This window comes from Panthera uncia (genome assembly GCF_023721935.1).
Source record: "Panthera uncia isolate 11264 chromosome A1 unlocalized genomic scaffold, Puncia_PCG_1.0 HiC_scaffold_17, whole genome shotgun sequence".
In the NCBI taxonomy this organism is placed as follows: domain Eukaryota; kingdom Metazoa; phylum Chordata; class Mammalia; order Carnivora; family Felidae; genus Panthera; species Panthera uncia.
Window position 1 is genome coordinate 58,082,099 of NW_026057577.1, and position 15,923 is coordinate 58,098,021.

Sequence of the window (15,923 nt, forward strand, 5' to 3'; positions counted from 1 at the left end):
CCTCAAGCAAGTTAGTTGGGATCTGAACCCCAAAGTCTAAACTCTAAATTGAGATAATCATACCCATCTAGGAGGGGTGTTATAAAATTAGAGTAGTACACAAAAAATATCCAGCACATAGTAGAAACTCTGCAGATGTTAGTTCTACATCAAATGAACCCATGCCTCAGTCCAAATGGCCATTGGCTGAGAGCCAATTGATCCCAAAGGCTGAGATTTTATGCCAATGGCTCTCCTCACTTCCAGGGCTCTTTTTGTCACTGAAGAGAAGAAGAAAATGGAAACAAGTATCAAGTAGGCTGCAGTGCTTGAGAAAAAACCCAGGCACCAAATCTCTGAATCTTTGGGTATGGACCAACCAAGCAGATCTTGTTCAATATGGAGCAGCTGTTTGGATGAGCTCTGAAGGCCCTGTGCTTACCCCGTGGTCTAAGCAGAGTCCCACATCTTCCTGCTAACACCGGCCAGAACACAGCAAAATCTTAAACCAAACTGGGTTTTACAAATAGTTGTAAAAAGTCAAAGAAATGAAGCTCAATTGGTAAGTTATCTGGTTTTACTGGATGCTGATAGAATAAAACCTAACATGCCCAAATGGGAAGAAGGCACATTTACTCTTTCTGAAGAACTAAATGGTTTCTACCGCTCGCTTTACTTTCCAAAGCTCTACTCGCTGTTGTCATGGATATTTTCATTTGGATTTTTTTTTTCTTCTGATGTGCTCAGGTTAGAATTACCTCCTTCTCAAAGATGTCTTAGAAGCTAAACCATCATGCCAAATTCTTTACAAAATTCATCTCTTGCATTCACAGATATGGATGTGGAGTGAGCACGTAGATCATTTTACCCTCTAACTCGTACCTTCCTCATTGCCCATTGAATTTTAAGCCCTTGGTTTTATTTTCTTTAATCAAAGCATAGAGAATTTTATGTTTTTTAAAATGAGTAGCATTTCATTTTCCTTTCAGTTAAATGATTTCTGCTTCTTGAATGACAGCTCAGAAATCAAAGTGTATGACCCAACCAAAAGATAGGTAAATAGCAAACAAAAACCAAAAAACAAAATCCTAAAAGGAAATAGAGACAAGGAGAGTTTCTGGTACAGAAAAGCTGCAGTGGCCCCTAGCCACAAGGTCCTCAGCACTCACCTTGCCATCATACCAGATGCTTTCATTTCCCTCCGGATCAACATCGTCCGTTGCCAAGGTGAGGCAGACCAGTCTCCGTTTCAGCCCCTTGGCTTTAATCTGTTTCAGTGCTTGCTTTCCTATGAAGTCTGCTGGCTGCAGGAATCCAAGATAATGATGATGAATGAATGCTCAGACACTGTGACAAGGTTAGAGATGCAAGCATTTAAATTTGTCTTTGCGATTTTCTCGCCAATTACACATCAAATAAAAATACAGATTGGATCAAACGTCTAGACAAATATTTCTTAGTCCTCAAATGACAGTATCAGCCAGCTTTTCCTTCAGATAGGTTAGACTGAAGGGTAATAACTTGTGATAACAATTTTACCAGAACCACCTAGGCAGAAAAACATAAGGCATGATATTGCAATGGTGGATTATGAAAGCGACCCTTGTATCTAATGGTTCTGGACAGCAGTACTGGCTGGTGGTGAGCAAAGCACTACTCAATTTCCACCTACAGTAGGACACTTACAAGAAGGAAATTCATGTTTTTGATGCGTGATGTCAGAACAACCCCAAAACGCTGCACATTTCTTTCTTTCTCAGAATAATGGTTCAAGAAATTTACCAACTGTTGAGTCGTACTCGGTTCATTCAGGAATGTATTGAGCCCATACTATGTGTGAGACATGCTTACCCCTGTGTGGGTTATAAAAGTAGATAGAGAATAAGCTCTTTGATCAAAAGTCTAACACAATGCTTTTCAAACTTGTTTTTCCTCCTTCGATGCAACACATGACAGATGACATTCCTATTCCTAATATGTTCCCCTGGTCACACTCAGAGTTATTCCTAATGCAACGCAAGTGACAGTGACATGGCTATAGGGATAACCTCCAGTCCATTCACACACCTCACAACAAACAGGTTAGTGATGACTCTTCAGTGGAGACACTTAGCTAATAAAGGAGGCACAATTCTACCTACCCAGAATGCCAGGGATACTAGGTAAGACTGAAAAGCTAGCCAGAGGCCAAGAGCAGTGTCAGTGGAAGGAGGGAAGGCTGACCCAGGAGGGGTGTGGATTAAGGTTTCTACTTAAGGGAGCCCCAAGTCATCTCTTATCTTACCAGGGGAAGGGGGTATCTGTGATACACAAATCACATCTCTGTGAAGGAGATTTAATTAGAGATTATAATGTGAGAGGGGAAATTCTCAAAAGAGTTCCCATATACAGAATAACCATTCTCTGAAAGAAGAAAGCAAACAATTTTAATTTCCTCATTGGCCAAAGAAGAAAGGAAATAATATCTCATGCCAAAAATGTCCTCCGCCATCAACATTTAGGATTTACACAGCTCTTTCTGCACACAAAACATTTAGGATTGGGTGCACTGAATCCCCTTAACTGCTCAGTGAAACAGTGGGAGGGGTTCTCACATACCCTCTGCCTGATGACCACCCCCCCAGTTTACTCCTTTACTGGTTCATATCTTCTAGGCTAAGCCCACAATGAAGTATGCTTTCTATAGATATTGCAAGTTTAAATTGCTGACCTTCACAGGAAACTGAAAGTTTCCATTGTCAGTTTCCACTGGCCAAGGTTAAAATAATTGCAAAATGAAAGTCTGATTACCTTCCCCAGTGTGATCCAGATGGTGAGAACCAACTATAAAGCTTTATTATGAAGCCAGATAAAAATTCAAAGACAGCTGGACCCGATGTTATTTAAGTCCAGACTGGTGGGGAAAAAACAAAACCACCAACCCACAGAAAAAGCCTGATTCATTTGAATTCATATGTAAGAGAAATTCCTGGTAACAAGTAATAACAAACTGTAACAGCCCTCCAATCCATCTTAAGGGTTAAGTGGCTTCAAGTTTATGCACCCCATGCTTGCTGATTTAAGTCCCGTAGTCTGTAGCCAAACTAATCTGCTTCCCTTGAGATCTGCAGACCATAGGCCTTTAGGAGTGAAGAACCAGACTTTCCCGGAAGAGAAGGACTAACCACATTTGCAAAAAGCCACTGCTCATGCTAGCACATCTATTTGAGGTCATGTTCACACACAACTAACCACCTGGGCACCCACTTCCACTGCAGGGAGCCCACTCACCCCCGTCCATGTCCCTCGCCTTCCCCTCTAAGACCCTCTGCTTTTGCCAAGACAGGGAAGGTGGTCTTTGGGACTTCGGTTCACTGTCTTCCCAGGTTCCCAGCTTCCTGAATAAAGCAACTTTTCCTTTCCCACCATCCCTGTCTCTCCATTATTGATTTTTGAGTGGCAAGCAACCACTCAGGGGTGCTGAATTCAGAACTGGTTCTGTCCGGTAACAAAAACCATAGTTCATTATACTTAAAACATGTCTATCTAAATAGAGAAAGAACTTCAACAAATTTTTACGATCGTTTTCAAAGACAACTTGCTATCATGGAAAAATAGTGACGAGGGTGCTTTTAATTTTTCCTATTTTTATTTGCATTTACTTTTTTAATATTTATTTTTTAAAGAGAAAGAGAGCCAGAGGGTGAGCAGGGGAGGGGCAGAAAAAGAGAGGGAGAAACATAAGCCAAAGCAAGCCTAACGTGGGGCTTGAACGCACGAGCTATGAGATCATGACCTGAGCCCAAGTAGGACGCTTAAACAACTGAGCCACTGAGGTGCCTCTCTTACTTTTATTTTTTAAAGTTTGTTTGTTTGTTTGTTTGTTTAAAGAGAAGGAAAGACAATGAGTCGGGGAGGGGCAGAGAAAGGGAGAGAGAGACTCCAAAGCCGGCTCCATGCTGTCAGCACAGAGCCCGATGTAGGGCTCAAACCCATGAACCATGAGATCATGACCTGAGCCAAAACCAAGAGTCAGACATTTAACTGACTGAGCCACCCTGGTGCCCCAACAAGGGGTGCTATTTAGAGTTCTTGTCTATATAGCAATCAATATAAAATGGGGAAAAAAGTCTCACACTTTGTGTAGAGAAGCATTTTACAACAACACTGAGAGGCAAATGGGCTATTTTGTATGATTTGTGGAGTGCCATGAGATCATACTTTCCTATAATGGAATCTGGATCTTTCCCATTAGAGATTCATTTAGATCTTGAAGGTTTTGGGTCTTCCTGCATCCATATTAAGAGAATTTTCCTTCAATTATTTACTCAACTGTTGTTATCCCCCTGCTGTGTTCAGACACTGCGTCAGGCAGAAGGCATACAGAGATAAATAGATATGTTCTTGTAGTTTCTAGGAGGTCCCTGAGGAGATGTCATTCCTTCTCTCCACATCACAACATGCCCAGTCCTGAACCACTTAAGCCAATATCTGCTACACCTTTGGAATGGCTGTGGTGAAAGATGGCCATGACCAAAGCTTTCAGAAATGGGTCCCCCCAGGACAAACAAGCTTGACCATGATGCACTCAAGCTTCCCCGATACCAAGTCAGCCATGAAGAAAACAGAAGGCAACAACACACTTGTGTTCATTGTGGATTCAAGGCCAATAAGCACCAGATCAAACAGGCTGTGAAGAAGCTCTATGACACTGACATGGCCAAGATCAACACCTTGATCAGGGCTGATGGAGAGAAGAAGGCATATGTTCAACTGGCTCCTGACTATGATGTTTTGGATGTTGCAAACAAAATTGGGATCATCTATACTGTGTCCAGCTGCCTAAATATAAATATAAATTTTTTCACATTATAAAAAAAGGGTCCCATGGGGCACCTGGGTGGCTCAGTCAGTTGGGCGTCCGACTTCGGCTCAGGTCATGATCTCACGGTTTGTGAGTTCAAGCCACACATTGGGCTCTGTGCTGACTGCTTGCTCAGAGCCTGGAACCTGCTTCAGATTCTGTGTCTCCTTCTCTCTCTGCCCCTCCCCAACTTGTGCTCTGTGTCTCTATGTCTCTCAAAAAATAAATAAATGTAGAAAAAAAATTTTTTTAAACCGTAAAGATTAAAAAAAGGGTCCCTTTGTGATGCCAGACAAGAGCTCCTGAGGCATGTGCTGAGGGGTGGGAGGAAAAAGGTGTGCTAGAAGGGGCCTAACTCCACCTTTGCCAAAATCACAATTTAACCAAAGTCTAAGAGGGAACATAAGGTATCAGCTCATCACAAGAAATAGGAAAAGTGGGGAAGGGGCCTCAGAAAACTTTCTTTAAAAGAGAAAAATAAATTCAGTGAAAATAAATATTCAATACTATTTACAATTTATTAGGCACTTGCTATGTGCCAGACACTATGCTGAATGACCTCATTTAATCCTCATGACATTCCTATGAGATAAAGAATTTTATCCCCCGTTTATGAGAGAGAAAGGCCCAACAAAGTTAAGGGTCTTTCCTGAGGCTCAGTTACATGGCCACACAAGACTTCACTTTTAGATTTTATCCATGTATTTTTTATTTTTATTTATTTATTTATTTTAATTTTTTTTTTAACGTTTTATTTATTTTTGAGACAGAGACAGAGCATGAACGGGGGAGGGGCAGAGAGAGAGGGAGACACAGAATCGGAAGCAGGCTCCAGGCTCTGAGCCATCAGCCCAGAGCCTGACGCGGGGCTCGAACTCACGGACCGCGAGATCGTGACCTGAGCCGAAGTCTGACGCTTAACCGACTGAGCCACCCAGGCGCCGCTCCATGTATTTTTTAAAGTGACTATACCTAGAGTCTATCATTGGAAGGTCTAGGATATGTAAATCCTCTAAAGAATGTTTCTTTTAAATTATTTCTGGGTACTCTGAACCTGTTTTGAAGGATGTTCACTACACAGTATTTTTGAACTACCAAGGAGGATTTGAAAACACTCTCAAGGTTACTATTAATGAAATCTGACATCTGTATCTGTATATCCTTACATCAGGAACTGATCTGGTCAGCAATATTGTCCTCAGATATGAATGAAAATACTGTAACGATGAGGCGTCTGGGTGGTTCAGTCAGTTAAGCATCCAGCTCTTGATTTCCGCTCAGGTCATGACCTCACAGTTTGTGGGATGGAGCCCCACGTCAGGCTCTGTACTGACAGCAACAGAGCCTGCTTGGGATTCTCTCTCTCCCTCTCTCTCTGCCTCTTCCCCATGAGCACATGCTGTTTTTCTAAAAATAAATAAATAAATAAGCAAGCAAACATTTTTTAAAAATTAAAAAAAAAAGAAAATACTCTAACAACAACAAAAACCTAATTAAAAGTAAGGCACACACAGTTAAAACACAGATAAAAGGTAACACCTCTCCCTGGAGACAATTCTCTTTTCCCAAGCTAACCTTGTGCCTGACGCAGAAAGATTTAAAATAGGGCAGTGGCATTTCATTCTCCTTTACTTGGCTTTTCTTCCAAGATTGTAGATTTTATACATGAGAGAAGAAAATATGTCTGAAGATAAATGCTATGATTAAAATTGGTGCTATCAGGATGACCTGAGAACAAAATATATTTAGTGAATCACTGCCAACTTAATTATATAAACAGCTGTTAATATCTTTGAGAAACACAAATTTCTGGGGGCACTGAGAATATAGCTCAAAAAGAGTCTTCGCTTATGTTTCTTAATCTACTAATTTTACGAAAGGGTAAAAGCAATTAAAATAGCTATTTGTAATATATACTAAATATAACATCCACAAAGATGATAACATTAAGATTTTAAGTGAAATAAAATTACTCATCTTATTAGCTCTACTAAAAGCACTTGCATTACCTCAAAGCATATGGAAATGAAATAAATTAAACCAGTATAGTTTTGGTTGTGATTCTTAGGTGAATGCACAGTTGGCCGAGATGTAGCTAAATCTGAATTTAACACGAGCAGTGCTAAGAAGGCTCTGATATGGAGAGTCAGGGTTGAAAATTCAAGGAAGTCATCGTTTTCATTTAACTGTCCCAAATCCTTGAAACCTACATATCTAAAGTCTCCAAAGACTAAATACAATAATTGGGGTAACATCCTGGGTCCCAAGAAAGCTCCCCTTAGAAACCAGGGGCAGCACTAGTGGGAAAATCATGTTCTTGCTTTGACAGCGATGGAGAGGATTGCAGAGAGAACAGTTAGTCAACTGTCAATGTAAGTGGCCGAGTGGAGATGGAAATCCAGGTGACAGATTTCTGCCACTTGTCCCCCAGTACTTTCTAGAAATGTTTCTTATTTTAAATGGGGCTCAGGGACCATCATTTAAACACAGTCCTGATAGGACTCCCTCTCAGGGCATGTGGCCATTACTAACTGACCGTTTATGTAAATCTTAACTTTCTCCCATCAGGTGGTGAATATCAGGTACATCTATGCTTGTCTCACAGTCCAACTGATAAAACTGTATACGGGTGCATTCATCTAGGGGATGAATCAGCTGACCCACCACCCCATCAAGACAGAGTAGACTATCATTCCTTTCACCTTCTCATCATTAGAATCACAGTTTTTAAGCAGACAGAAAACATAAGGGTCTTTCCTGGGGTGATGAATGTACCAAACCTTGAACCCAAGCTTCTCAACTCTTGACTCTTTTTCCACTATGCAGAGCTTGGTAACATTCCGTGTATGTTTATAATGACTACAATTTCACTATCTCTTTATTAGCAAAATGTTAGGTTATTAGTTTAGAAACTTACATCTGTTATTATTGGCTCCTACCTACACAGTTTTCATTCTTTGCCCTTGGCAACGTAAAACAAAGTAGCATTTTCTTTTCTTTTTCTTTCTTTCTTTCTTTTTTTTTTTGAGACAGAGAGCACGCACATGTGAGTGAGCTGGGGAGAGACAGAGGGAAAGAGAGAGACAGAACCCCAAGCAGGCTCTGAGCTGTCAGGGCAGAGTTCGACGTGGGGCTCTATCCCACACACACCACCCTGGGATCATGACCTGAGCTGAAATCAAGAGTCCGATGCTCAACTGACTCAACCACCCAGGCCCCCCTCATCTAGCATTTTCTCAACAAAAGTACTAATCAGTTAAGTATTCTTTCTCGAAAAAAGTATTTACTATAACTAGAAAAGCAACTCTCTTAACTAAAAGAAAGCTGGGGATAAACAGAAACCTAGAGAAAATATTTAAAATATTATTTATAATATTAAGCCAGGCCAAGAATTAGGTTACAGTTAGCATTCAAACCAAACTAAATTTTTCAAAACTGAAATAGCCCCCAATACATTTATGTTAGGACTTTTACTAGATTCCATTTTAACAAGAATATTTACATTTCTATTTTTTTAAGTTTATTTATTTTGAGAGAGAGAGAGAAAAAAACGCACTCAAGTTGGGGTGGGGGGGCAAAGAGAGAGAGCAGAAGAGAGAGAATCCCAAGCAGGTTCTACACTGTCAGTACAGAGCCCAATGCAGGGCTCGATTCCACAAACCATAGATCATGACCTGACCCAAAATCAAGAGTCGGCCACTTAGGCAACTGAGACACCTAGGTGCCCCCAATATTTACTTTTCAGTTTTGGAGTCCAATAATCAAAAGGACAGCCACGGAATGCAAAAGACCTGTGACTTTGGCAGATGTACTTTTATGTTTAACTGCATTACTACTAATCACGATATAGACTTTTCATGATAGTTTTCATCTTTAGACTCAAGCGAAGAACAATTACCCATCTGGTATTTCACATTTAGCACTCGAGCCTAAATGAAAAGTAAATAATTATTAAATACAACAAGAAACACATGAATAAATGAGTCCTCAATAGGGACACAAGATCTTTCTTGCTGGGGTCTTTAAAAAAATGGAAAGGCTTTTCTCTACAGCTGTTTTTCCCTAGATACTTTTATATTCACTTCACTAAGATGGAACAAACTAACATTTATTGAGACACCACATGTTTTTTACTCCTCTCATAAACAAATGAGGTCGCTATTTTCTTCATTTTACAGATACGAAAACTGAAGTGTTGTTAGGTTAAGCAACTTGTTTACTTTCAGAGCAAGTGGCAGAGCCATAACTCAAACCCTTCACCAAATACTCAGGTCCTACTAATGATCAGACACAGCACTAGTCTAAGGATTCTCCAGCTGTCCTGGAGAAGCTCACAGACTAGCTGAAGCAGCTGACATTATGGGATATACCAAGTATCACTACAGAGCTAAGTACAGCATGCTATAGAGCACGGGTTCCCAGGGGTGCCTGGGTGGCTCAGTCCGTTAAGTGTCCGACTTCAGCTTAGGTCATGATCTCCCAGCTCGTGAGTTTGAGCCCCGCGTCAGGCTCTGTGCTGACAGCTCAGAGCCTGGAGCCTGCTTCAGATTCTGTGTCTCCCTCTCACTCTGCCCCACCCCCCCGCCCCGACTCACACACTGTCTCTCTCTCTCTCTCTCTCAAAATAAATAAACATTTAAAAAAAGAAGAAGAAGAAGAGGGGATTCACAACACTCCCCTGGCTTTCATTACCACCCATACATGAACAATCCAAATCCATACTTTCAGAGCAGAGGTCCCCAAACACATGTGCAGCTGTCGGTTGGCTGTCCCACAGCCCCTCAACCCCACCAGTCCTTCCAGCCTCCCAATTACACCCTTTGTGTTTCCCCATTCGTGATCAGTATCCTAAATCCTCTTCTCCACTCCCTTCACATAGTGTCCCTCACGTGGTCTCCATCCTACCTTCTTCCTATCACTCACACCTCTTTCTTCTCCATCCTATGTCCAATGCCTTAGTTGAAGCCCTCAACATCACTCCACTGCATTTCTTCAGTAATTGGGAAATGCTCTCCCAGTCACCAGGCTAGTTCCTTTTTAGTCTATTTTCTGTCATCTGTGGGTCATTCCTTACACAAAATTGTTCAGTGGCTCCCCAGTGTCTCCAGGATTCACTCCAAATTCCTTAGCCTGGCAGATGAGACCTTTCATGACGAGGTCTCAGTACTTCTCCAGCATCAGCTCTTGACACTAGTTTCAACAGAAAATTACTTGCTGGGCACCTGCTATATGCCATCCCTGAGCTGGGTGTTAGGAATAAAAAAGTAAACAAAATGTATTTTGTCCTGTCAGAACTTGTACTCAAGAAGCTTACATTCCATTCAAAAGAAAAAGGAAAAAAAATAATTGTAAGCTGTGATACATCCTAGAAAGATACTGCAGGTGCAAAATGTATTTTAAAAATGATCAATAGGGGCATCTGGTGGCTCAGTTGGTTAAGCAACTGACTTTAGCTCAGGTTGTGATCACACAGTCTGTGGGTTCAAGCCCTGGGTCGGGCTCTGTGCTGACAGCTCGGAGCCTGGAACCTGATTTGGATTCTGTGTCCCTCTCTCTCTGCCCCTCCCCCACTTGCATTCTGTCTCTCTGTCTCTCAAAAACTAACGTTAAAAATATTTTTTTAATTTAAAAATTATCAAATGAGGGACACCTGGGCGGCTCAGTTGGTTAAACAGCCAACTTCAGCTCAGGTCATGGTCTCACAGTTCGTGAGTTCAAGTCCTACGTCAGGCTCTGTGCTGAAAGCTCGGAGCCTGAAACCTGCTTCAGATTCTGTGTCTCCCTCTCTCTCTCTGCTCCTCCCCAGCTCATGCTCTATCTCAAAAATAAAATAAATATTAAAAAAATAACAATATCAAGTGAAATCCAACAATATAGAAAAAGATAACCCATCATTACTAAGTGGATTTTGCCACTAAAATGAAAAGTTGAGTTAACATTTTAATATTAGTAAATGTCCTTCATTATACGACAAAGCAAAAAAGAAAAACCATATGTTTATCTCAGTAGATGTAGCAAAGGCATTTGCCAAAATCTGATATCCTGATTAAAAACAAAACTTTTAGCACTCAGAATAGATAGGAATGTCCTTAACTTGATAAAGAGCATCCATGAAAAACATACAACTAACATCACACTTAATACTCGATGCTTTCCACCTAAGATCAGGAACAAGCAACATTCTATTTAACTCTGTTGAAAGTTCAGCCAGTGGAGGAACTAGTCACTGTGGTAATGCAAGAAAAATAAATAAATAAATAAATAAATAAATAAATAATAAAAGGCATCTAAATTAGAAAAGACAAACTATTTGCATACAACATGATTGTCCATGGAATCTACAAAAAGTTCAAAAAAGTACTAGAACTACTGAGTTGAGCAAAGTTGCAAATTACAAGATCAATACATAAATACCAGCTGTTTTCTATATACTAGCAGTAAAATGAAAATCAAAAATACCATTTAAACATTATCAATATGAAATACTTAAGGATAAATCTACAAAAAGATATGCAAAATCTGCAAACTAAAAAATATTTTTGAAATTAAAGGTGACCTAAGTAAATGGAGGGATATGTGTTTTTCATGAGCGCGAGACTTGAATTGACCTATAGATGCAACACAATTCCTATGTTTTTATAAATTCTAAAATTCATAGAAATTCAAAGGACCTATAATAGCTAAAATGACTGAAAAAGAACACAGTTGCAAGGCTACCACAATCTGATTTAAGCCACAGTTATCAATACAGCACAGGAATCAAGAAAGACATATAAGTCAATAGAGTCCAAAAAAAGAGTCCAGAAAGAGACTTCAACATTTATAGACAACTTATTTTTGACAAGGGTACACAGGTGATACAGTCCAGAATGCGCAGCATTTCCAATGAATGGTAATGGAAACAAATCCGTGGGTATATGCGCACACATAAACTTTAATTCATACCTGGCACTAGATATAAATATTAACTAAAAATAAATAATAGGCCTAAATGTAAAAGGTTGATAAGACCTCTAGGAGGAAACAGCAAAAAAATCTTTACGACTTTGGGTTAGGCAAAGATTTCTTAATACGACACCAAAAGCATCATCGGTAAGAACAAGTTGATAAGGACTTTAAATATTAAAAAATTTAAAACTTCTGCCCTTGGGGTGCCTGGGTGGCTCAGGCAATTAAGCATTTGATTCTTGGTTTCAGTGCAGGTGATGATCTCACAGTTCATGGGTTGAAGCCCTACATTGGGTTCAGTGCTGATAGCATGGGGCCTATTTGGAATTCTCTCTCCCTCTCTTTCTCTCTGCCCCTACACCGCTCATACTCACTCTCTCTCTTTCAAAATAAATAAACCTTAACTAATGGCACCTTTAAAAAAATAAAATAAATAAAACTTCTCTTTGAAAGACACTATCAGATGTATTGGATGAAAAGAGGACAGAGTGGGAAAAAATATTTGCAGAGCATGTATCTAATAAAGGACTTGTACCTAGGATACATTAGGAACTTTCAAAAACAAAAAAACCAAAAACAACCCTATTAAAAATGAGTAAAAGGGGCGCCTGGGTGGCTCAGTCAGTTAAGCATCCGGCTTCAGCTCAGGTCATGATCTCGTGGTTTGTGAGGTCGAGCCCCGCATCAGGCTCTGTACTGACAGTTCAGAGCCTGGAACCTGCTTTCTGTCCCTCTCCCACTCGTTTGTTCCTTCGTTCTCTCTCTCTCAAAAATAAATAAACATTAAAAAAACATTTTTTTAAATTAGTAACAGAGGGGCACCTGGGTTACTCAGCACCCAACTCTTCATTTCAGCTCAGATTATGATCTCACAGTTTTTAAGTTCAAGCCCCACATCAGGCCCTTGGTGGCAGTGCAGAGCCTGTTTGGGATTCACTCTCTCTCCCTCTCTCTCTGCCCCTCCCCTTCTCACTCTCACTATAAATAAACTTAAAAAAAAAAAAAAAGGAGTAAAAGAGGGGTGCCTGGGTGGCTCAGTCGGTTAAGCATCCCCCTCTTGACTTTGGCTCAGGTCATGATCCCAGGGTCGTGGGATCCAGCCCAGAGTCACCCCAGAGTCATGCTCAGTGTGGAGTCTGCTTCAGATTCTCTCTTTCCCTCTGACCCTCTCCCTGACTCGCTTGTGCATACTCGCTCTTCCTTCATAAATGAAGAGATAGGAATGGTGGACAAATAAAAAGATTTTCAACATCAAGTCACTGAGGAAATCAAAAGTATGAGACCCTACTACTTACCTCATAGAGTAACTCAAGTTAACAAGACTGACCATGACAGGTGTTGGGTGAGGATTTGGAGGAACAGAAACTCTCACTAACTAGCGGTAAAATATAAAATGGTTCACCACTGTGTAAAACAATTCCTTACAAAGTTGACATATACGTGCCATTTTATGCAGCCATTCCACTCCTATTTACCCAAGAGAAATGTCCTAAACTAGAAACAACCCCAAAGTTCACTGAGTATATAAACAAACTGTGCTATATACATACAATGGAATCCTTTACTTAGAATTAAAAGGAACGACTTATTAATACATGTAATACCACAGATGAGTCTCAAAATAATTATGCTTAGTGAGAGAAACAAAACCAAAACAAAATATATTATAAATATATTATAGGATTCCATTTATATAAGACCCTAGAAAATGCAAAATTGTCTATAGTGACAAAAAGTTCCTCGGGAAGTAGGTGAGGGTATAGGGAGGGTTGGGAAGTAGGGACTACAAAAAGGCCTGAACAAATTTCTGGGAAGAGGGATAGGCTTACCATCCTCAATTGTGGTCGTAGTGTCACAAGTGTATACGTGCATTAATACTTAGCAAATGGTGGGGTGCTTGGGTGGCTCAGTGGGTTAAGGGAGCCACTCTTGATTTTGGCTCAGGGCATGATCTCACAGTTTGTGGGTTCAAGCCCAGTGTCCAGCTTCACACTGACAGTGCAAAGCCTGCTTGGGATTCTCTCTCTCTCCCCCCCTCTCTCTGCCCCTGCCCCAGGTGCATGTGTTCATGCCCTCCCTCTCTCTCAAAATAAATAAACATTTAAAAAAAAGAAAACCTGGGGCGCTTAGGTGGCTCAGTAGGTTAAGTGTCCAACTTTGGCTCAGGTCATGATCTTGCGGTTTGTGGGTTCAAGCCCCACGTCAGGCTCTGTGCTGACAGCTCAGAGCCTGAGCCTGCTTTGGATTCTGTGTCTCCCTCTCTCTCAGTCCCTCCCCCACTTGCCCCTGTCTGTGTGTGTGTGTGTGTGTGTCTCTCTCTCAAAAAATAAATAAACATTAATAAATATTTTTTAAAACTTTAGCAAATGGTGCACTTTCAATATGTCCATTTATTGCATGTTTAGTTAAGCTGTTAAAATAAAAATATAATAAAAGCAATCTAAAGAATTATTTCAACTTATTCCTAGTCCTGAGTTTCCAGAGACTTCCAAATTTTAAAGCAGGCATCTAAACAGCACACTTACACTTTTAGGGTGGAAATAGAACACTGGTTCCTAACAGAAATTGGATACATATGAGGATACTGATTCAATAGCTGGTAGCTTAATATGCTCTGATAAATGTTTTAGGCATGATAAACTCTATCTCAGCCTAGGTTTTACTTCTTTTCTTTCATTTTTCCTTTATCATTTAGCAATGGAAATGGGTAAGGGAATAAGGATGGCATAATTAAAGTGTTACAATTATGTGGTTCATATGGATAACCGTAACAACATCCTCAATTACTCCGCTAGGTGGTATTTCTTAGGGTTTTAGACATGTAAGGAGCCCTCATTTTATACACTAGCAGTCTCGGGTGCAAAATGAAACTAAGTGGCTTTCCCAAGGACACACAGCTAAAATTTGGTGACTTTAAAAAAAACATTCACTTACTGTCCAATTCCAAAGAGACAGAGAGAGAAATTTGGTGCAGAATGTATTAACTGTAGCCTAGCCAGAGTAGGTGACAGATTTACTTACTTCCAATTCACTACCAATTCCATAGCACCCTCCTTTAACCAAACCCCTTGTTTTAAAGTTCTGTTTATTTACAGGACCACGCAGGCATAAAGGTAAAGAACTCAGAGAGCGGGTCTCAATCTTCATTGCATAACAAAACCAAGAAACCCAAACCCTCCCTGCAGAGCTAATCCAACTGGTTTCCGGTCAGTATTCTTAAACTTGAGGGAGCATCAGAATCACCTGGAGGGCTTGTTAAAGCAGATCACTGAGCACATCCCCAGAGTTTCCGATTCCGGGATGGTACTCAACACCTGGCAATTCTAACCAATCCCTAGCTAACACTGATGCTACCAGTCTGTGAACCACAGCTGAGAACCACTGAGGGTAGGGCAATCTTTAAAAAGTTCTCCAAGTTAGTGATGTACAGCCAGTTCAAAAGCGTTGGTCTAGCACTATCCCTCTCCATCTGTTTTGGAATCACCTGGAGAATTAAAACAAAACAAAACAAAATTGATGCCTGAATTCCTACCCTCAGAGGTTCTTTTTATTTTATTATTTTTTAATGTTTTTTATTTATTTTTGAGACAGAGAGAGGCAGAGCATGAGCAGGGGAGGGGCAGAGAGAGAGGGAGACACAGAATCTGAAACAGGCTCCAGGCTCTGAGCTGTCAGCACAGAGCCCGATGCGGGGCTCTAACTCACGGACTGAGAGATCATGACCTGAGCCGAAGTCGGACGCCCAACCGACTGAGCCACCCAGGCGCCCCCCAGAGGTTCTTTTTAAATTGATGTGGGTTGCAGCATGAACCTTAGAAATTTTTTAATCATTTCATGATTTAAAAGAATTATACTCCAGATGATTCTAATGTATGCCAAGACTGAGAGTCACTGAAAATTTTCTGCCTCAATGCCTATTACCATTTACCTAAAATTTCCCCAGAGTTGGGTACTTATACCACTGTAACATATTAGAAACTCCTTTCTGACTTGTCTGTGAGTAATTATTTATTTCCATTCTGGTATTTTAATAATGCTAACATTTATTGAATACTTAGAATGTAGTAAGCCTGGTGGTGCTTTGCCTCTTTGTTTTTGTGTTGTTTTACCTACTAGTTACGCTTTAAATAATTTTTCCACAAAGACAGACTCT

General features: G+C 40.4%; 1 protein-coding gene across 1 annotated transcript in view; it reads right to left on the bottom strand.

Annotated features, from left to right (window-relative positions):
• The window catches only part of DMGDH (dimethylglycine dehydrogenase), a 68,225-nt gene that overhangs the window by 4,617 nt on the left and 47,685 nt on the right, over positions 1-15,923 (bottom strand). Inside the window, exon 15 of the mRNA XM_049648588.1 lies at positions 1,149-1,283. Coding sequence (XP_049504545.1) covers positions 1,149-1,283 — 135 coding nt within the window. The remainder of the gene's footprint in view (positions 1-1,148; positions 1,284-15,923) is intronic.